This window comes from Bombina bombina, chromosome 6 (assembly GCF_027579735.1).
Source record: "Bombina bombina isolate aBomBom1 chromosome 6, aBomBom1.pri, whole genome shotgun sequence".
Taxonomy (NCBI): Eukaryota; Metazoa; Chordata; class Amphibia; order Anura; family Bombinatoridae; genus Bombina; species Bombina bombina.
In genome coordinates this window covers 582155967-582178643 of record NC_069504.1, presented here as the reverse complement: position 1 = coordinate 582178643, position 22677 = coordinate 582155967, and the positions used below count along the sequence as shown (strand labels likewise).

Here is a 22677-nt window from a genome sequence, read left to right as displayed (position 1 = left end):
TAAATCATTTTCACCCGAAACATAAGTCTTACTTGCAAAGGGGTATAAACTAGCATCGATATCCTTAATGTTTTATAACACAACGGTTAAAGACAGAAAATGATTTATTTACTGCATTACATAGTAACATTGCAATGTGATATTACGTTGTCTTTACACAGAAAAACGTCTATCTGATTGGACGACGCCAGATAAGGGTGTGTCTGTAGGGTCCAATGAAAATAATTCTCTTACATGCTGTTCTTAGTCATAGGATCACATAGAGCATTGAAAAACAAGAGAAAATAATGCCCTTGTCCTAATCGTATTGCACGGAGGGGACAAGTTGCACATTTTACAAGTTGCATATGTTTAAAGCATCATAAGCGATCGAAACCACATGTAAACAAACGCACAATTACGTATCCTAAACATAACGACCGGTTACACATAACATGGGAAGCGCAAATTGGATTGAAATACATGTGGTATATTGGATTGCATTTACAACTATTTTCACATATGAATATATGTTGGGCTACTGCCTGTGCATGTCACAATATCGTAATAAACAGGGGTTGGACCAAAAGTAGGAGTATCCTCATATGAAACAATGATTGGTTGAAAGGTTGAGGTCAGTGCTATTTAAAGGGGTGGCACCCGGGCCTCGGTTTGTCCATAGCATTGAGAAAGGCTGATAGCACAGCCGAAACTAGTTTGCTGCTAATATTTTTGTGCATTTATTTGCATGTTGGTGATTGTTGCTTTTAAATTTATCAGTCCATTGTCCCTGTCACCTGAAGCCGAGGGAGCTGCTATCGGCCAGGAAACAGGGGGACATTTGTGACTTAGTTTTAATTGTTTGGTACACTGTGGTATTTAGGCCGGTATTAACTATACTAATTAAAGGTTAATTTTTAATTATGTTAGACAGGAATGAGTGCTAGTTTAAACCACCTGCTTTCTTTGAGGTTCTCTTACCTCTTTCTCCCTTTCCCATTAAAATTCAAGTCACTATCCTCCCAAGTACGTCGCAGGGACTTTACTTTTTGCCTCCTCCTATTGGGTCTACAGTTAACTCCTATAGTGTGTCCTCTGCTGATATGCTTTCAGTAAAAGACAGGTTTTTCCTGTAATCAAGTATAGTAGGAGACTGTTTTATTTAAGTGACTATTGTTTATTTAAAAATGTAAAACTCATTTAAAACCTATACCTGGTATTTTTATGTATACCATTTATATATAGCCTTGGATCAGATTAATTACACCCCATTTAGAAGGGGCTCTCTTTTGGTTTAATGCTCCTGGGTGATATTATTTAAAACTTTAAAACATCCACATCTGATTTTTTTTAAATTGAAAGTACCTTTGTTTTTCCTGGTCGCACATGTGCTCATGGGTGCGTTAATGCTCTAATTTTGCCACATTTTTATTACTTTTATATTGGCATTTGCTTGGGAGCCTTCAGATATAGCAGTGTTTCTAGGAGAGGTTATTTTATACTCATTCCCTTGGAGCTCATTTGTTTATTGAGGTTATTTCTGTGTTTTTTTACTATGGAATCTTCTGAATCTGTCCCTAATCCTCCTTTGGAAGCTAAAGTTTCTGAACACCTTTCTACCAATATTAAGTGTGTTTATTGTAAACAGGCTGAGGTATGTTTTGAGGCTGCGCTTGCTTCAAAAGGTATTATTGCTCCTCCTGTTTGCTCATTACAGGAAGGTCCAGCTCAAATCGCTCCTGGCATAAGAGTTTATTAAGGCTACAGTGTTGGCAGTCGTTCCACATCAAAGTATTTTTTGCTTTTTGTTTATTTTCCTACCTTTTCTGCTTGGACATACATCAAACGAACTACCATAGTGATCGAAGGGGGTTATTTAGAGCTCTTGGGGTTTGGTAATCTTTGACTCCTCCTAGTGGCATGGAAGGTAATTCCCAAGAGTAATGGATCAGGGACTTCACCATGAAAGAAATTTATCAGGTAATTATAAATTGTTTCTCTTGTAAGGTGTATCCAGTCCACGGATCATCCATTACTTGTGGGATATTCTCATTCCCAACAGGAAGTTGCAAAGATCATCATCGGTTTCTCAGGTTTGCCTTTCTAGACGGGCATTACCAGTTTGTAGCTCTTCCCTTTGGATTAGCTACAGCCCCAAGAATCTTTACGAAGGTTCTGGGGTCGCTTCTGGCGGTCCTAAGGCCGCGGGGCATAGCAGTGGCCCCTTATTTAGACGACATCCTGATACAGGCGTCAAACTTCCAAATTGCTAAGTCTCATACGGACGTAGTACTGGCATTTCTGAGATTGCATGGGTGGAAAGTGAACGAGGAAAAGAGTTCTCTATCCCCACTCACAAGAGTTTCCTTCCTAGGGACTCTGATAGATTCTGTAGAAATGAAAATTTACCTGACGGAGTCCAGGTTATCAAAGCTTCTAAATTCCTGGCGTGTTCTTCATTCCATTCCGCGCCCTTCGGTGGCTCAGTGCATGGAAGTAATCGGCTTAATGGTAGCGGCAATGGACATAGTGCCGTTTGCACGCCTACATCTCAGACCGCTGCAACTATGCATGCTCAGTCAGTGGAACGGGGATTACACAGATTTGTCCCTTCTACTAAATCTGGATCAAGAGACCAGGTATTCTCTTCTCTGGTGGCTATCTCGGGTCCATCTGTCCAAAGGTATGGCCTTTCGCAGGCCAGATTGGACAATTGTAACAACAGATGCCAGCCTTCTAGGTTGGGGTGCAGTCTGGAACTCCCTGAAGGCTCAGGGATCGTGGACTCAGGAGGAGACACTCTTTCCAATAAATATTCTGGAACTGAGAGTGATATTCAATGCTCTTCAGGCTTGGCCTCAGTTAGCAACTCTGAGGTACATCAGATTTCAGTCGGACAACATCACGACTGTGGCTTACATCAACCATCAAGGGGAAACAAGAAGTTCCCTAGCGATGTTAGAAGTCTCAAAGATAATTCGCTGGGCAGATACTCACTCTTGCCACCTATCAGCTATCCATATCCCAGGTGTAGAGAACTGGGAGGTGGATTTTCTAAGTCGTCAGACTTTTCATCCGGGAGAGTGGGAACTCCATCCGGAGGTGTTTGCACAATTGATTCATCGTTGGGGCAAACCAGAACTGGATCTCATGGCGTCTCGACAGAACGCCAAGCTTCCTTGTTACGGATCCAGGTCCAGGGATCCCAAGGCGACGCTGATAGATGCTCTAGCAGCGCCCTGGTCTTTCAACCTGGCTTATGTGTTTCCACCGTTTCCTCTGCTCCCTCGACTGATTGCCAAGGTCAAGCAGGAGAGAGCATCAGTGATTTTGAATGCGCCTGCGTGGCCACGCAGGACCTCGTATGCAGATCTGTTGGACATGTCATCCTTTCCACCATGGACTCTGCCTCTGAGACAGGACCTTCTACTTCAGGGTCCTTTCAGCCATCCAAATCTAATTTCTCTGAGACGGACTGCCTGGAGATTGAACGCTTGATACCTTAAATACAGGCACGAAAGCCTGTCACCAGGAAAATTTACCATAAGATATGGCGTAAATTTCTTTATTGGTGTGAATCCAAGGGTTACTCATGGAGTAAGGTCAGGATTCCCAGGATATTATCTTTTCTCCAAGATGGTTTGGAAAAAGGATTGTCAGCTAGTTCCTTAAAAGGACAGATTTCTGCGCGGTCTATTCTTTTGTACAAGCGTCTGGCAGATGTTCCAGACGTTCAGGCATTTTGTCAGGCTTTGGTTAGAATCAAGCCTGTGTTTAAACCTGTTGCTCCCCCATGGAGCTTAAATTTGGTTCTTAAGGTTCTTCAAGGAGTTTCGTTTGAACCTCTTCATTCCATAGATATCAAACTTTTATCTTGGAAAGTTTTTTTTGGTAGCTATTTCCTTGGCTCGTAAAGTCTCCGAGTTATCTGCTTTACAATGTGATTCTCTTTATCTGATCTTCCATAAGGATAAGGTAGTCCTGCGTACCAAACCTGGGTTTTTACCTAAGGTGGTATCTAACAAGAATATCAATCAAGAGATTGTTGTTCCATCCTTGTGTCCTAATCCTTCTTCAAAGAAGGAACGTCTATTACACAATCTGGACGTGGTTCGTGCTTTAAAGTTGTACTTACAAGCTACTAAAGATTTTCGTCAAACATCTGCTTTGTTTGTTGTTTACTCTGGACAGAGGAGAGGTCAAAAGGCTTCGGCAACCTCTCTTTCTTTTTGGCTAAGAAGCATAATCCGCTTAGCCTATGAGACTGCTGGCCAGCAGCCTCCTGAAAGGATTATAGCTCATTCTACTAGAGCTGTGGCTTCCACTTGGGCCTTTAAAAATGAGGCTTCTGTTGAACAGATTTGCAAGGCGGCGACTTGGTCTTCGCTTCATACTTTTTCAAAATTCTACAAATTTGATACTTTTGCTTCATCGGAGGCTATTTTTGGGAGAAAAGGTTTTACAGGCAGTGGTACCTGCCTTGTCCCTCCCTTCATCCGTGTACTTTAGCTTTGGTATTGGTATCCCACAAGTAATGGATGATCCGTGGACTGGATACACCTTACAAGAGAAAACACAATTTATGCTTACCTGATAAATTTATTTCTCTTGTGGTGTATCCAGTCCACGGCCCGCCCTGTCATTTTAAGGCAGGTAATTTTTTCATTTAAACTACAGTCACCACTGCACCCTATGGTTTCTCCTTTCTCTGCGTGTTTTCGGTCGAATGACTGGATATGGCAGTTAGGGGAGGAGCTATATAACAGCTCTGCTGTGGTTGTCCTCTTGCAACTTCCTGTTGGGAATGAGAATATACCACAAGTAATGGATGATCCGTGGACTGGATACACCACAAGAGAAATAAATTTATCACGTAAGCATAAATTGTGTTTTTCTTCTTAAACGGGAAGAGTCCACAGCTGCATTCATTACTTTTGGGAATTCAGAACCTGGCCACCAGGAGTAGGCAAAGACACCCCAGCTAAAGGCTTAAATAACTCCTCCACTTCCCTCATCCCCCAGTCATTCTTTGCCTTTCGTCACAGGTGGTTGGTAGAGAAGTGTCAGAAGATTTAAAGATAGTTTCTTATGGAGGGTAGTACTCTTCGATATGGGACTGGAGTTTTAAGTTATCCTGTCAGCCTCTCAGTGAGGGCATAGATTAAAGTTAGAGTTCGGAGATGCAGGGAGTGTCGTCTCTGCGAAATCATACCGACTCATGTTAACATCTCCTTGGCAATCAGCATTGATGAGTTTCGCTGCCTGCCTTTCTTCACCCAAGTCCATGTCAGAAGCGCTGCTACTATCTGTCACTCTTGAAGAGCCGTGTCTGTTCCACGGCGTGGATTCCGGTAAGGTCGTTTAATTTTATTTCCATATTTGATTGTAATGTTAACGAAAGAAGTCAGGGTCCCAGTGGGACTCCTTTATCTTAAAATTGAATCAAGGGTTAATATCTCCTGTGGGGGGTTATTGAACAAGGGGGACTTTAATCATGTTTATTATAGGATATGTCTGCTAATGTGTAGTGATGCTTGGGCTCATGGCTATTTGGAACATAATGGCCTTATCAGACTACACAGTCCTTTTGGACTGGCGTGCCTTTTTTTTTTTTGCAGGCTTACACGGCGCACCTTGTGTGGTCACGTTGTAATTCCATTTCTGTACCCTGACCGAGTGGCGACGGAGAGAGTCTGTTTGTTGGTTGTCTGGTTCACAGGAGGTGGCAAGGGCCCCAGCCATTGTGGGTGTAAGGTGCCGTTAGCTTTAATCCATATTTGCAATCTCCAAGTTATGGAGGATTCTGATTTTTTAGAGACGGACATTTCCGACTCGGAGTATGCGTCTTGTGAGGAGTATGAAATGGCCCGGGTTACCATGCCCATCAGTTCTGTTCCGATTGCCGTTCTAGAGTACTCTCTTCCCCCGAATAAGGGAATGTAGAGTGTGTTGAGCCATCCGCCCCTGAGGATTCCGTGTCCCGTGCCCCAGAACCTTCTTTTGCTACGCAAGCAAGTGTCCCTATGGCCGTGATGCCTTCTCCGGAAGGCGGCCTGTTTCCTACAGAGGTTATGGTACGGTTCTGCATGGCCATATCTATAGCACTGGCGCATTTATATCTCCCAAAAGAAGAAATTTTTAAGATACTGTCCGTATTCTGTTAACCAGGGTTCGTCAAGCGTGAGATCGCCTGAGTCAGTTCGATCTTCTGGGGAAACGTTGGCCTTTGAGGCTTCTGGGGCCCCTCCCTTGGGGCCGGGGTCATCCATCAATCCGGTGGGGGAACATTTTCCTTTCCGTTATAAACTGGCACGTCTTTGTGTACTACTAAGGCATGTTTTGGTGGTGCTGGAGGATTCTGGTCCTACTGGGCCGAGAGATTCTCGGTCTTCCATGCCGGATGTCAAACTGGGTTAGACCTATGAGGATGAAGCCAATCTCCTTGACGTCTCCATTTTAATTTTCTTTTAAGTATCTGTTCCAGTTCCGAGCTTAGGAGAATAGGGCCTCTGATTGGCTGGTCCTATTAGCGCGCCCATTCTCCTTGGGCGTTCACCCTCGGGTGCTGCCTTAATTTTCTTTGATCCGGTTAGGATGTGTTTATTTTGTTTTATGAAGCTCATGTCTGTTATGATTTTCAGTTTGGAACGTTTCTTCTCTGGAACTGATACTTGTGATTTTATGGTCGCTGAGCACTTTCTTGGAAGCTGCGCAGTACTATATAATGACAATTATGTTTATAGTTTATCGATCCCTTCGGGGGCTTCGATTTTTCTTGGACGGTTTTGGAGTGTTCTCGTACCAGGTGGCTACTGGTCGAGCGCTATCGGCTTTTCCTTATGGTTCCTGTCACCTACGTGGTGCCGGTGTGCTGGTTACATTGTCGGGTGCTGGGTTGTTCACTTTGGTAAGAGTTTGTTTGTTCTTGTTAAATTACTAGACATCGGAGGGACTACATCGGTCCTCCTCCTGTTCCTACTGTCAAGGAGGTTTCCGGACTCGGAGCCTACTGAGGCTCCTCATGGAAGGCCCTTTGGCCTGGGAACCGAAGTTCCTCTATTTCCCCATTGGTTTGGAGGTTTGGATGACCGCTGGGCGTCGGGGGTACCAAATGGATGATGATTTTCGTTTTCACTCTTGGTATCTTCTGGATGTCTGTTTCTTTGTGGCCTAGTCGGTACCTATCATAGGTTGCTGGGGCTACTTGCTGCCCTTCCTGGGTGGTTGGGTCTTCTGTGTCTTCCTTATCATTCTCTTTTTAGTATGTTGCACACTCTCTAGGGAGCACAGGAGTTGGTGTTACTCCCTGTTTTTTTCCCCCCCCTGCATCTACTTGTTGACTGGTCTGCCAGGAGTTTTGAGGCTCCCACCATTTTTCCTGTGAGGTACAGGATTGTCCAGGAGGCTTATCCTTTAGGGGTCTTGGTGATATCACTTCTTATCCTAAGGGCTTGTAGGCCGGAGAGGTAGCTCAGTTGGTAAAATACCCTGACTTCATCAGCATTTCATCCTACAAATGGAGCCTGTTCCGTGTAATCCCGTGACCTTAGCGGGGGGATGTTCCCCTTTGCCTCTCTAAGAGATCTAGCCTTTTGGGTTTACAAGCAGAGGGTCCTGGTTTTGGACACTCCCCCGGCTGCTGGTTGCCCTCTTCATAGGCTGTTATGATGTATTTCTAGGCTCTCTGGTCTCAACCTATTTCAAGCGTCCAATGTCCAGGGACATTGGGATGTGGGATGCACTGCCCAATGTGCTCTTCTCCGTATGAGGTAACTTGCCAGTTCCTCAGGGGGTTGGAACTTCAGCCGGTCTCGAGTTCTGGGGGTCTAGTTTTTGACCATGTCTCTTGTCAGAGTTAGGAGTCCGGACCTAGATCAGTACTGGCCGGTTCAGTTTCAAACCTTTAGGTTTAAAGACATCTGCTTGTCCCTTCGGATATCTACCTGAAGGTTAGCTTGCGGTCTTCCGGTGGGATCTGTCAGTGGTCGTCAGGGGCAGTTATTGCACCTTGATGTGGGCTCATGGTTGTCTGTTCCACTGAGCTGTTGGTATGACTGAATGGTCTCTTATAACTTGGTTTCACCGTTCTCTCATTTTTTTCTCCATGCCTATGGCTATGGAAGCAGTTCCTTTGCGTTTGTCCTCCTTCAGGGAGTTTTCTGTATGCAGTTTTCCATTGAGGCCCGAGGTCCTTCTCTTCTGGTTTCTGAGGGATTCTGTCCTTCTTGCGTGCAAGAGGTCCTGGGGCTGGATCCTGGTACTGGGACGCAGTGGTTTAGTGTCTATCTCCCTGGTTTTGGAGTGGTCCCTCTTAGGAGGGAGATGTGTAGGGGTTCTGGAACCCGAGCACGTAGTATTTCCATCATGGCTTGTGGTAGCAAGCGTGATTTAAATTATGGTCAGAGTTCCCTTTTAGGCCTCTCCCTTTTCTTCTGAGGTGTGGTCTGAAGATATGTATATTCTTTGTTTTTGGATGGTGCCAATCCTTTTAGACTGGGTCCGTTTCTTCAGAGTGGGGGTCGGGGATCTGACTGCTCTGCTTAGTCTTGACCGTGAACTTCCAGTTGATGCAGGTCTAGGTAGCCTAAGGGATCTCTACCCTGCCTAGTAGCTGAAGGCTTGGAGTTTGAGATCTGAAGTGGCAGCTTTCTAATCTGGTCTCTTGCTTTAGATGGGGGGTTCACAGTGTTTCATCCCTCCATTGATTTCATATGCTGCTGGTTGGATGTTCTTCTAAGGAGAAAGTTGCCGATATTTTCGACATTCTCTGTGGGTTGACCTCCCGTGATATCTCAGGGTCAGCCTTGTGGCTGGAGCTCAGAAGTGGCTGTGTGTTTTCACAAAATAACCTTTTTATCTGATAGGATATTTAGTTAGTTTCTATCCTTGTCTACGGGCTCCGACTTTCTTCAGCTCCATATGGGTTTCTTCCTATGTCGTCTGCTTTTAGCGGTTGTGTCTGATAAACTATGGTAAAGTGAGGAGCCGGTGGCTTCCTTGAAGTTCCATAAGTTGTATGGTGTTGTGTCAGGGAGCCGAGGGTAGACCTTGGTTCTTTCCAGTGATCGCATTTTCATAGGTGTGCAGTTGATCCCTGGTCCTTGTCCTTCTAGGGAGTCCTTCCCTGGTTGGTTGGTTGTCTTTAGCAACCTTAGGTTTGCTTTACTCGTTTTGAGATTTTTTTTTTACCATAGTTGGTGATCCTTTGGATACCTTATGGGTCCTCCGTTTTCCCCTTCGAGGGTAGGTATAAGTCTCTTCCTTCGGGTCAGGGGTTAATTCTGTGCGATAAGAAAACTCGCGGAACTTAGTTCCTCTGGTTTTTTTTTTGCGCTCAATGGATTCTAGAGATTCTGATTAGTCTCTAGGACGGCCTTGCAGGTGTTTAATTGATGGGCAGTTACTTGGTCCTATTAGGTTTTTCACCCCTTGTGTCTAAGTGTTAGTTTTTTTTATCAGGTGTTGGGTAATTTCCATGCTGTGGTGCCCTTCGAAGGGGCCGCCTTCTGTACCCGCCCTTTGTTTGCATTCAGTGTCCTCTATAGCTTGGGTATTGTTTTCCCAAAAGTAATGAATGCAGCTGTGGACTCTTCCCGTTTAAGAAGAAAAACTTAAATTATGCTTTACCTTATAATTTTCTTTTCTTCTGATGGGAAGAGTCCACAACTCTGTGCCCATGTTTTTTCTATGGGGTGGCCGTATTTTAGTTTTTATTCTTCTGGCACCTTATTCACCTGATATTTCTCCTACTGTTCCTTGTTCCCTTGGCAGAATGACTGGGGGTGGGTGGTATGTAAGCCTTTGGCTGGGGTGTCTGCCTCCTCCTGGTGGCCAGGTTCTGAATTCCCAAAAGTAATGAATGCAGCTGTGGACTCTTCCCGTCAGAAGAAAAGAAGATTATCAGGTAAGCATTATTTAAGTTTTAATATATACTTCTATCATTTACTACATTCTCTTGGTATTCTTTGTTGAAAAGCATACCTAAGTAGAGTTAGAAACAGCAAAGCACTACCGGGAACTAGATGATGATTGGTGGCTATACATTGTGGTTGTGGAGCTGACTTTAAACGAATATAAATACGCAAGCAATAGTACAATAATAAAATGCTCTAATATATTTGATTTTTTTATTTTTGCTCTTTTATGTCCCTTTTTAGTGTGTGCATTGTTAAACTGAAGTTTGGTAACATCTTAGAAAATAAAAATATTTTGTGACTGGGATCCACTGTATCATAATGTCTTCAATATTGAACTCATGATGACACTGTAAGAATAATTTACTGCTGTAAATAGTCTAAACTGCACTCACTAAGATAACAAATGTTCTTGCCGCTAAAGCAATGCACCACTTTTACCTTTTTTGTTACCTAATGTTTCTCATACCCATCTGTAGCATTTGATAAAGTAGTCATCTATTCTTACAAACACTCCACTCTAAAAGTGCAACAAGTAAACAATCAAATGTATTCAAGCAGTTTATTACTGCACTATTGCTTGTGTTAACTATGTTTTAATCCCATGTATATTTAAAGTCCTAGTAGTACATTGCAGCTCTGGACCTGACTAACTATACATGTGATTAAACACATAGTTAACACAAGCAATAGTGCAGTAATAAAATGCTGAAATACATTTGATTATTTTCTTGTTTAACTTTTATGTTCTTTTAAGAGTAGTTGATGGTCTACTCTATAAAATTCTACAGATGAGTATGAGGGGAAACAAAAAGACGTGGCTTATTGCTTTAGCAGCAAGAAAAACTGCCCTCACTAAGATAAGTACTTATGTGGAGTGTTCACAGCAGTGAATTATTTAAACATTGAGCTAGATTTATCATTAGCTGAAAGCGATCAGTTGCTGGATTTCTCATTTGAGCCTGCAACTGATATTTATGAAGCCTCTGATTCATTCAACCAGGGTAATTGACAATCCCTACTCTCACGCCATTGGTAGTTTGCTTGTGAAATGGTAAATAAGGGGAACAAATTTGCACAACATTAACCTTGTCCGTTCGCAGATTGATAAATCTAGCCGATTGTGTTCTTCAGCATGAGCTCTACATTGTGGGTGGTGCTCAGTCCTACAATATTTCTGTTTTCTTAAACAAGTTGCCTAAGTAGTTTGGCTAATGATGCACATTATTTTCCTTCTTTAAAAGTTTTTATTTATTTTTTAGTAGATTTTATATAAAGCTTAGAATCTGTAAAACAACACCAGAATCTCTGTATTCATGACTGTATTTTCCTTTCCTTGCTATAGCCTCCCTGAATATTTTGTTGTTCCCTCCTCCTTGGCTGATCTGGATCTAAAGCAGTATTCGCATTCTTTTTATGGAAGACGCATGCCAGTGAGTATCCAACGATTTGAAAGTTCTTAAAAGGTACATGAAACCCAACAGTTTTCTTAAGTAACTCAGACCGAGCATGACATTTTAAAAACATTTCCAATTTTACTTCTATTATCAAATTTATTTTGTTCCTATGATATTCTGTGTTGAAGAGATACCTAGGTAGGCATCTCAAGCACTGCATGGCAGGATATAGTGCTTCAATCTATTGCCCCTCTTACTATATAGTGCTCCAGAAATGGACATGCTCCTAAGCATACCGCCCTGCTTTTCAGCAAAAGATATCAAGAGAACAAAGAAAATTGATAAGAGAAGTAAACTAGAAAGTTGTTTAAAACTGCTGTATCTAAATTATGAAAGAAAATGTTGGTATTCATATCCCTTTAAGCTACATTAAAAAATAATTTGATAGCAAGTTAACATTTACAGGTTTTTTTCTCTGCTTGTGGCAGTGTGTAGTGGTCTAGTAATAAAGCATTGGAGTTAGCCTTGTCAGCCAGTGAGAAAATTATATTTGGGAAATAATTATGTTCAAACATGCATTTCCTGCTGGTTTCAAAATACTTATGAACAAGTAAAGCAAGTAAGTTTTTTTTTTTTTTCCATGGGAAAAAATAAATATTTTGAACATTATGATGCTCTTTCATTAAAGCAAAATCAATTTTTAGTTCAAATTCTTAATTAGTAGGTTACCTGCCCTTTGTAGTACCTAAACTAAACCGTGTATATTTGTTTAGTTAAGTCACAGCTAACGGTCAACTTTAAACTGGTTCAGAGAAAAATGGAAATATATTATCCCTGGAATAGCTGGAATTTTCATTCACATACACAAGTATAATACTTTAGCGGCTTGTATCATCTAGTAATGACTCAATGTGTTAATTGTTGACATGATACAAGCCCATTGGCACTCCGAGCAGCTGCATTATTTAAAATTCTGGTGCACTGAAAATATCCAGCTATGCTTAACATGCACAGGAAAATTGTAACGCTAAACCAATGATAACTTTTACTAAAAAATAATTTTTGCCAATGTATGTATATTGCAAATCTGTTTCTATTCAAAGATGTAGTTCATCTATGTGCATTTACATTTTGACCGGTCACAAGTCTGACTACTGTGCATCTTATTACATACTGTAGTTATCTCATACACACATTCTCCAGTGAAAATAAAGAATGAGAAGTGTACCCACTGTTAAATGCATGGTGTTTAGAGGGATGTACCATTAAAACCATGATGAAAGTTAATTCTGTGTTTCCTAATGACTTTAAGAGCACATGAAACCCAATTTTCTATTCTTTCATGATTGAGTTTGCAATTTTAAAGGGATAGGAAAGTCCAAATTAAACTTGCCTGATTCATATACAGCATGTCATTTTAAGACACTTTCAAATTCACTTCTATTTTCAAATGTGCTTCATATGAATATGCACATATCGTACACCAGTGGGAGTTGCTGCTAATTGGTGCCTGCACACATTTGTCTCTTGTGATTGGCTAACTAGATGTGTTCAGCTAGCTGCCAGTAGTGCAATGCTGTTCCTTCAGCAATGAATAACAAGAGAATGAAGCAAATTTGATAATAGAAATAAATTGGAAAGTTGTTTAAAATTGTATGTTCTATCTAAATCAGAAAACATTTTTTTGGGGTTTACTATACCTTTTAAATAAATCTCCAGTTTATTTCTATTATCTAATTTGGTTTGTTTTCTTTGTTGAAAAATATACCTAGGTAGGTTCAGAAGCTACTGATTGGTGGCTGCATATATATGCCTCTTGTCATTGGCTTTCGGCTAGCTCCCAGTGGTGCATTATTGCTTTTTCAACAAAGGATAGAATGAAGCAAATCAGATAACAGAAGTAATTTGACAAGTTGTTTATAATAGTATGATCTATCTGAATCATGAAAGAAAACTTTTGGGTTTCATGTCCCTTTAAGCTCTATAGCCTTACAAATGTCAGGAAGTATATGCAGGTATAAAAGGAAAATATGTCTTAATATTTTTTTCTTTTCTTCCAATTGCTTGAATTAGCTTTGGTGCTGGAACCACTCCAACGGAAGTGCTTTGGTGAGAATGGCCAATATCAAAGATCTGTTACAGCAACGGAAAATAGACCAAAGGTAAGAGAGGGATTTAAAAAATGAAAGTGCAGATGCTAAGTTCAGCACCTTGGCATCTCTTACCCTGATCCAGTGATAATTCAGTATCGTGCATTGTACCTCAGCAATAACAAAGTCTCTGTTTATGCAAATTAATTGGACTATCTTGGCTAAAAATGTGGCATAGAAGCACATAAAGTAATACTGAGATGTATATAAGCTTTCCAAGAATTTTAATGTCCTCTCTTTTGTTCACTTGTCCCTTCTGGGTGACAAATTCCTGTAATTATTGTTTGCTAAGCAATGTTATAAGATTTATTAATCAAACATAAGAGATATTTCACCCACATTATACAAACCTGGGCCTTTAAACCAAGAACACAAACATGAAAACATATGCAAGGCTCACTTTTGTTAGATTATGTTGTACGGTGTAAATGCTTGATTGGTCCTTCTTATTTTTTCTTTGCCCTTCCCCTACTTAAAGTGAATGTAAACTTTCATGAATCAGTGCCCGGTTTTTAAAAATACTATTAAAATCAGGGGCACTTTCATTCCTGAAAGTTTACATTGCAGCATTTTTTTTTAATATTCTTACCTTTTTCTGCAGCCAAGTCGGACCAGAGATCCTCCGCCCGCAGCTCCTCTCTACTTCCGTCAGCAATGATGAATCGGGCTTCCTCCAATCATGGCGTGCACCCCAGAGCAAACATTTCCTGACGCCACGTCGTGATTGGAGGAAGCCGGTTTCATCATTGCTGATGTAAGTACAGAGAAGCTGCAGGCGGGGGAATCGCTGGTCCGGCTTGGCTGCAAAAAAGGTAAGGATATTAAAAAAAAAAAAAAAAAAAATACAGCTGCAATGTAAACTTACATGAATGAAAGTGCCCCTGTTTCTAATAGTATTTTTAAAACCCGGGCACTGATTCATGAAAGTTTACATTCACTTTAAACACTGGATAACATGTTTTGCTAGGCATAAAAACACTCATTTTAATGTAATCTATAAAGTATATAGCCACTATTTTGCACACCCTGGCAGTTTTTTTTTACCTTTTTTACCCACAGTTTCCACTACTTACTTCTAATCCTATCTATATGTGACTTCAGTGACAGTTCTGTCAGGTGCTAATGGAAGCAGCCACCATTTGACTCCATTATTGTGGCCTGGGTTTAGAGTGTCTCATACCCAAATAGCCTAACATGTCCCTCCTTTTTATGTGACGACTTTGTTTATGTGCTGGTACAGCAGCCTTGTATGACCTGGCATGCTCTCCTCCTCCCCAGGGTCCTGAGTGAGGGGGCGGCAAGTGCATAAAAATAATAAATAAAAAAAATGGTGGGCAACATAATGTATAACTAGAAAATTACACTGTGATAAATGCAGATGGATCATGCACAAAATCCTAACTATAATTGCGTTTGTCACGCGTCCGTGGGCAGTTGCGCACGCATCCTCAAAGGAATGTTGGATGCGCGCGCAGCCACCTCAGCGAGAGACAGCTTCAGGAGCTCCAACTCTCAGCTGTAACATAACAGCTGAGAACTGGAGCTCGTGGAGCTTCAGACATCTGCCGCATATGGAGCCGGAGCACGATCGGTGCTCCGGCTCCATGTGAGGCCAGATGCCTGATCGTTAGACGGTGACACTGTGTTTGTCACCGTCTGTAACAATCTTCTGCTGGTGTCGGCAGAAGGTGTGGCTGGTGGGCGGCTCAGCAGGGAGGGAGTGGGAGTGCCCTAATACAAAAAAAAAAGACAGGGGGGGAGAGGGCAAAAGAGAGGGAAGAGAGCAAAAGAAAGGGGAGCGAGCAAAAGAGAGGGGAGAGAGCGAGCAAAAGAGAGTTGGAGAGGTAGAGAGCGAGCAAAAGAGAGGGGAGAGAGCAAAAGAGAGGGGAGAGAGCGAGCAAAAGAGAGCTGAAGAGGGAGAGAGCGAGCAAAAAGGGGTGGTGAAAGAATTCACCTGGATGCAGCATTGCTGACGTAAGTACAGTGAAGCTGCGGGCCAGTCTATACACTCAGAAATGTCATTCTGTATGTGGATGGCACATAGCAAAGTGCCAAACATTTAACCTTCACATCATTTTCCAGGCAATGGGAATGTTTTTTTTTAAAGGGGTTGAGTATTGAGGTCCTTGCTGTAACGTTCCATGGCATTAATGTTTGTTGTTCTGCTGTGATCTTCCTCTCTCTATAGTAACTGTCTCCTTTTTGCTAATAAATTAAGTGTCTCCAAATGAGAAACTCATATCTAGTCATCTTCTTTTTGTTTGCTTGTTCCCATAGTATCTGTTTGAGTTGGCATCACCTGTAAAGAATTATATTGATTGAGCATGTGATTATAGGTTAGCATGGGCCCCCATGAATTACTGCATCAGTGCTTGTTTAGTACAAACGTTTGTATGTTTCATCCTTTAGACATTTAGGATACTTTCCATGTTATGGTTTTGTTCTGCTTATTGTCCTTACTGCTTAGAAATATGATTGGAATTCTGCATATTTAGCATAACTGGCAAAGTAACAGTAGTGTGTATGTAATTATAGAGCTGATACTTGGGGTATTTTTTCAATAAACTGCTGGAAATCACATGTGTACAGTAGTACATATCCAGTTCCTGTGTACATTTTATGCCAGTAACTAAAACACGCTAAAACATTCGAAAGGCTTTTTTCTTTTGCAAGATGTACCGAGTCCACGGTTTCATCCTTACTTGTGGGATATTATCCTTCCTAACAGGAAGTGGCAAAGAGAGCACCCACAGCAGAGCTGTCTATATAGCTCCCCCCTTAACTCCACCCCCCAGTCATTCTCTTTGCCGGCTCTAAGCAGGAAGGTTAAAGTGAAAGAGGTAATAAACTGTTAGTTTTTATTTTCTTCAAGCAAGAGTTTGTTATTTTTAAATGGTACCAATGTGTACTATTTACTCTCAGGCAGGAGATGGATGAAGATTTCTGCCTAGAGGATGATGATCTTAGCATTTGTAACTAAGATCCAATGCTGTTCCCACAGAGGCTGAGGAGTACAGGAAACTTCAGTGTGAGGAACGGTTTCATGCTATACAGCAATGAGGTATGTTCAGTCATTTTCTCCAACATAGGTGTGTCCGGTCCACGGCGTCATCCTTACTTGTGGGATATTCTCTTCCCCAACAGGAAATGGCAAAGAGCCCAGCAAAGCTGGTCACATGATCCCTCCTAGGCTCCGCCTACCCCAGTCATTCTCTTTGCCGTTGTACAGGCAACATCTCCACGGAGATGGCTTAGAGTTTTTTAGTGTTTAACTGTAGTTTTTATTATTCAATCAAGAGTTTGTTATTTTGAAATAGTGCTGGTATGTACTATTTACTCAGAAACAGAAAAGAGATGAAGATTTCTGTTTGTATGAGGAAAATGATTTTAGCAACCGTCACTAAAATCCATGGCTGTTCCACACAGGACTGTTGAGAGCAATTAACTTCAGTTGGGGGAACAGTGAGCAGTCTCTTGCTGCTTGAGGTATGACACATTCTAACAAGACGATGTAATGCTGGAAGCTGTCATTTTCCCTATGGGATCCGGTAAGCCATGTTTATTAAGTTCGTAAATAAGGGCTTCACAAGGGCTTATTAAGACTGTAGACTTTTTCTGGGCTAAATCGATTCATTATTAACACATATTTAGCCTTGAGGAATCATTTATTCTGGGTATTTTGATATAATAATATCGGCAGGCACTGTTTTAGACACCTTATTCTTTAGGGGCTTTCCCAAATCATAGGCAGAGCCTCATTTTCGCGCCAGTGTTGCGCACTTGTTTTTGAGAGGCATGACATGCAGTCGCATGTGAGAGGAGCTCTGATACTTAGAAAAGACTTTCTGAAGGCGTCATTTGGTATCGTATTCCCCTTTGGGCTTGGTTGGGGCAGATACCAGGGACTGTAAAGGGGTTAAAGTTAAAAACGGCTCCGGTTCCGTTATTTTAAGGGTTAAAGCTTCCAAATTTGGTGTGCAATACTTTTAAGGCTTTAAGACACTGTGGTGAAAATTTGGTGAACAAATTCCTTCATGTTTTTTCGCAATTGCAGTAATAAAGTGTGTTCAGTTTAAAATTTAAAGTGACAGTAACGGTTTTATTTTAAAACGTTTTTTGTACTTTGTTATCAAGTTTATGCCTGTTTAACATGTCTGAACTACCAGATAGACTGTGTTCTGAATGTGGGGAAGCCAGAATTCCTATTCATTTAAATAAATGTGATTTATGTGACAATGACAATGATGCCCAAGATGATTCCTCAAGTGAGGGGAGTAAGCATGGTACTGCATCATTCCCTCCTTCGTCTACACGAGTCTTGCCCACTCAGGAGGCCCCTAGTACATCTAGCGCGCCAATACTCCTTACTATGCAACAATTAACGGCTGTAATGGATAATTCTGTCAAAAACATTTTAGCCAAAATGAACACTTATCAGCGTAAGCGCGACTGCTCTGTTTTAGATACTGAAGAGCATGACGACGCTGATAATAATGGTTCTGAAGGGCCCCTAACCCAGTCTGATGGGGCCAGGGAGGTTTTGTCTGAGGGAGAAATTACTGATTCAGGGAACATTTCTCAACAAGCTGAACCTGATGTGATTACGTTTAAATTTAAGTTGGAACATCTCCGCATTCTGCTTAAGGAGGTATTATCCACTCTGGATGATTGTGACAAGTTGGTCATCCCAGAGAAACTATGTAAAATGGACAAGTTCCTAGAGGTCCCGGGGCTCCCAGAAGCTTTTCCTATACCCAAGCGGGTGGCGGACATTGTTAATAAAGAATGGGAAAGGCCCGGTATTCCTTTCGTCCCTCCCCCCATATTTAAAAAATTGTTTCCTATGGTCGACCCCAGAAAGGACTTATGGCAGACAGTCCCCAAGGTCGAGGGAGCGGTTTCCACTTTAAACAAACGCACCACTATACCCATAGAGGATAGTTGTGCTTTCAAAGATCCTATGGATAAAAAATTAGAAGGTTTACTTAAAAAGATGTTTGTTCAGCAGGGTTACCTTCTACAACCAATTTCATGCATTGTCCCTGTAGCTACAGCCGCATGTTTCTGGTTCGATGAGCTGATAAAGACGGTCGATAGTGATTCTCCTCCTTATGAGGAGATTATGGACAGAATCAATGCTCTCAAATTGGCTAATTCTTTCACCCTAGACGCCACTTTGCAATTGGCTAGGTTAGCGGCTAAGAATTCTGGGTTTGCTATTGTGGCGCGCAGAGCGCTTTGGTTGAAATCTTGGTCAGCTGATGCGTCTTCCAAGAACAAGCTACTTAACATTCCTTTCAAGGGGAAAACGCTGTTTGGCCCTGACTTGAAAGAGATTATCTCTGATATCACTGGGGGTAAGGGCCACGCCCTTCCTCAGGATCGGCCTTTCAAGGCAAAAAATAAACCTAATTTTCGTCCCTTTCGTAGAAATGGACCAGCCCAAAGTGCTACGTCCTCTAAGCAAGAGGGTAATACTTCTCAAGCCAAGCCAGCTTGGAGACCAATGCAAGGCTGGAACAAGGGAAAGCAGGCCAAGAAACCTGCCACTGCTACCAAGACAGCATGAAATGTTGGCCCCCGATCCGGGACCGGATCTGGTGGGGGGCAGACTCTCTCTCTTCGCTCAGGCTTGGGCAAGAGATGTTCTGGATCCTTGGGAGCTAGAAATAGTCTCCCAAGGTTATCTTCTGGAATTCAAGGGGCTTCCCCCAAGGGGGAGGTTCCACAGGTCTCAGTTGTCTTCAGACCACATAAAAAGACAGGCATTCTTACATTGTGTAGAAGACCTGTTAAAAATGGGAGTGATTCATCCTGTTCCATTAAGAGAACAAGGGATGGGGTTCTACTCCAATCTGTTCATAGTTCCCAAAAAAGAGGGAACGTTCAGACCAATCTTAGATCTCAAGATCTTAAACAAGTTTCTCAAGGTTCCATCGTTCAAGATAGAAACCATTCGAACTATTCTTCCTTCCATCCAGGAAGGTCAATTCATGACCACAGTGGATTTAAAGGATGCGTATCTACATATTCCTATCCACAAGGAACATCATCGGTTCCTAAGGTTCGCATTCCTGGACAAGCATTACCAGTTCGTGGCGCTTCCTTTCGGATTAGCCACTGCTCCAAGGATTTTCACAAAGGTACTAGGGTCCCTTCTAGCTGTGCTAAGACCAAGGGGCATTGCTGTAGTACCTTACTTGGACGACATTCTGATTCAAGCGTCGTCCCTTCCTCAAGCAAAGGCTCTCACGGACATTGTCCTGGCCTTTCTCAGATCTCACGGATGGAAAGTGAACGTGGAAAAGAGTTCTCTATCTCCGTCAACAAGGGTTCCCTTCTTGGGAACAATAATAGACTCCTTAGAAATGAGGATTTTTCTGACAGAGGCCAGAAAAACAAAACTTCTAGACTCTTGTCGGATACTTCATTCCGTTCCTCTTCCTTCCATAGCGCAGTGCATGGAAGTGATCGGTTTGATGGTAGCGGCAATGGACATAGTTCCTTTTGCGCGCATTCATCTAAGACCATTACAACTGTGCATGCTCAGTCAGTGGAATGGGGACTATACAGACTTGTCTCCGAAGATACAAGTAAATCAGAGGACCAGAGACTCACTCCGTTGGTGGCTGTCCCTGGACAACCTGTCACAAGGGATGACATTCCGCAGACCGGAGTGGGTCATCGTCACGACCGACGCCAGTCTGATGGGCTGGGGCGCGGTCTGGGGATCCCTGAAAGCTCAGGGTCTTTGGTCTCGGGAAGAATCTCTTCTACCGATAAATATTCTGGAACTGAGAGCGATATTCAATGCTCTCAAGGCTTGGCCTCAGCTAGCGAGGGCCAAGTTCATACGGTTTCAATCAGACAACATGACAACTGTTGCGTACATCAACCATCAGGGGGGAACAAGGAGTTCCCTAGCGATGGAAGAAGTGACCAAAATCATTCTATGGGCGGAGTCTCACTCCTGCCACCTGTCTGCTATCCACATCCCAGGAGTGGAAAATTGGGAAGCGGATTTTCTGAGTCGTCAGACATTGCATCCGGGGGAGTGGGAACTCCATCCGGAAATCTTTGCCCAAGTCACTCAGCTGTGGGGCATTCCAGACATGGATCTGATGGCCTCTCGTCAGAACTTCAAAGTTCCTTGCTACGGGTCCAGATCCAGGGATCCCAAGGCGGCTCTAGTGGATGCACTAGTAGCACCTTGGACCTTCAAACTAGCTTATGTGTTCCCGCCGTTTCCTCTCATCCCCAGGCTGGTAGCCAGGATCAATCAGGAGAGGGCGTCGGTGATCTTGATAGCTCCTGCGTGGCCACGCAGGACTTGGTATGCAGATCTGGTGAATATGTCATCGGCTCCACCTTGGAAGCTACCTTTGAGACGAGACCTTCTGGTTCAGGGTCCGTTCGAACATCCGAATCTGGTTTCACTCCAGCTGACTGCTTGGAGATTGAACGCTTGATCTTATCGAAGCGAGGGTTCTCAGATTCTGTTATCGATACTCTTGTTCAGGCCAGAAAGCCTGTAACTAGAAAGATTTACCACAAAATTTGGAAAAAATATATCTGTTGGTGTGAATCTAAAGGATTCCCTTGGGACAAGGTTAAGATTCCTAAGATTCTATCCTTCCTTCAAGAAGGATTGGAAAAAGGATTATCTGCTAGTTCCCTGAAGGGACAGATTTCTGCCTTGTCTGTGTTACTTCACAAAAAGCTGGCAGCTGTGCCAGATGTTCAAGCCTTTGTTCAGGCTCTGGTTAGAATTAAGCCTGTTTACAAACCTTTGACTCCTCCTTGGAGTCTCAACTTAGTTCTTTCAGTTCTTCAGGGGGTTCCGTTTGAACCCTTACATTCCGTTGATATTAAGTTATTATCTTGGAAAGTTTTGTTTTTAGTTGCAATTTCTTCTGCTAGAAGAGTTTCAGAATTATCTGCTCTGCAGTGTTCTCCTCCTTATCTGGTGTTCCATGCAGATAAGGTGGTTTTACGTACTAAACCTGGTTTTCTTCCAAAAGTTGTTTCTAACAAAAACATTAACCAGGAGATTATCGTACCTTCTCTGTGTCCGAAACCAGTTTCAAAGAAGGAACGTTTGTTGCACAATTTGGATGTTGTTCGCGCTCTAAAATTCTATTTAGATGCTACAAAGGATTTTAGACAAACATCTTCCTTGTTTGTTGTTTATTCCGGTAAAAGGAGAGGTCAAAAAGCAACTTCTACCTCTCTCTCTTTTTGGATTAAAAGCATCATCAGATTGGCTTACGAGACTGCCGGACGGCAGCCTCCCGAAAGAATCACGGCTCATTCCACTAGGGCTGTGGCTTCCACATGGGCCTTCAAGAACGAGGCTTCTGTTGATCAGATATGTAGGGCAGCGACTTGGTCTTCACTGCACACTTTTACCAAATTTTACAAGTTTGATACTTTTGCTTCTTCTGAGGCTATTTTTGGGAGAAAGGTTTTGCAAGCCGTGGTGCCTTCCATTTAGGTGACCTGATTTGCTCCCTCCCTTCATCCGTGTCCTAAAGCTTTGGTATTGGTTCCCACAAGTAAGGATGACGCCGTGGACCGGACACACCTATGTTGGAGAAAACAGAATTTATGTTTACCTGATAAATTACTTTCTCCAACGGTGTGTCCGGTCCACGGCCCGCCCTGGTTTTTTTAATCATTTTTTAATTTTAATTTTTTTTAATTATTTTCTTTAACTACAGTCACCACGGTACCATATGGTTTCTCCTATGCAAATATTCCTCCTTAACGTCGGTCGAATGACTGGGGTAGGCGGAGCCTAGGAGGGATCATGTGACCAGCTTTGCTGGGCTCTTTGCCATTTCCTGTTGGGGAAGAGAATATCCCACAAGTAAGGATGACGCCGTGGACCGGACACACCGTTGGAGAAAGTAATTTATCAGGTAAACATAAATTCTGTTTTTTCTGGAGAGACTGTGATATTTCATAAAGGCTGACAGTATCCCAATGAGGGTAAGGGTAAGCAGTAATCCTAGACTTATAGTGGCATTACTAAGCTTGCATAAAGGGCTAAACTTTTGGTTGACACTCAGTTTGAATGATATTAACAAACGGTTGTGTGTGCTGGGAGTGCTGTTAATAAACTTTTGAGGGACAACTGTATTGAGGGTACACTTGGCTTTTTGGGGTTTTAGAACCCACATGGCTGGTAAAAACGCTTGGTGAGTTTTTTTGGAGACCTTAGTAACATTGAATGAG

At 42.4% G+C, this 22677-nt stretch overlaps 1 protein-coding gene across 1 annotated transcript in view; it reads left to right on the top strand.

Moving 5' to 3' along the window:
• MTMR10 (myotubularin related protein 10) overlaps positions 1-22677 on the top strand; it is a gene marked incomplete in the record, with an annotated part of 410677 nt that overhangs the window by 190617 nt on the left and 197383 nt on the right. The window contains 2 exon segments of the mRNA XM_053717557.1: positions 11239-11326; positions 13364-13452. Of these exon segments, the coding sequence (XP_053573532.1) occupies positions 11239-11326; positions 13364-13452 (177 nt within the window).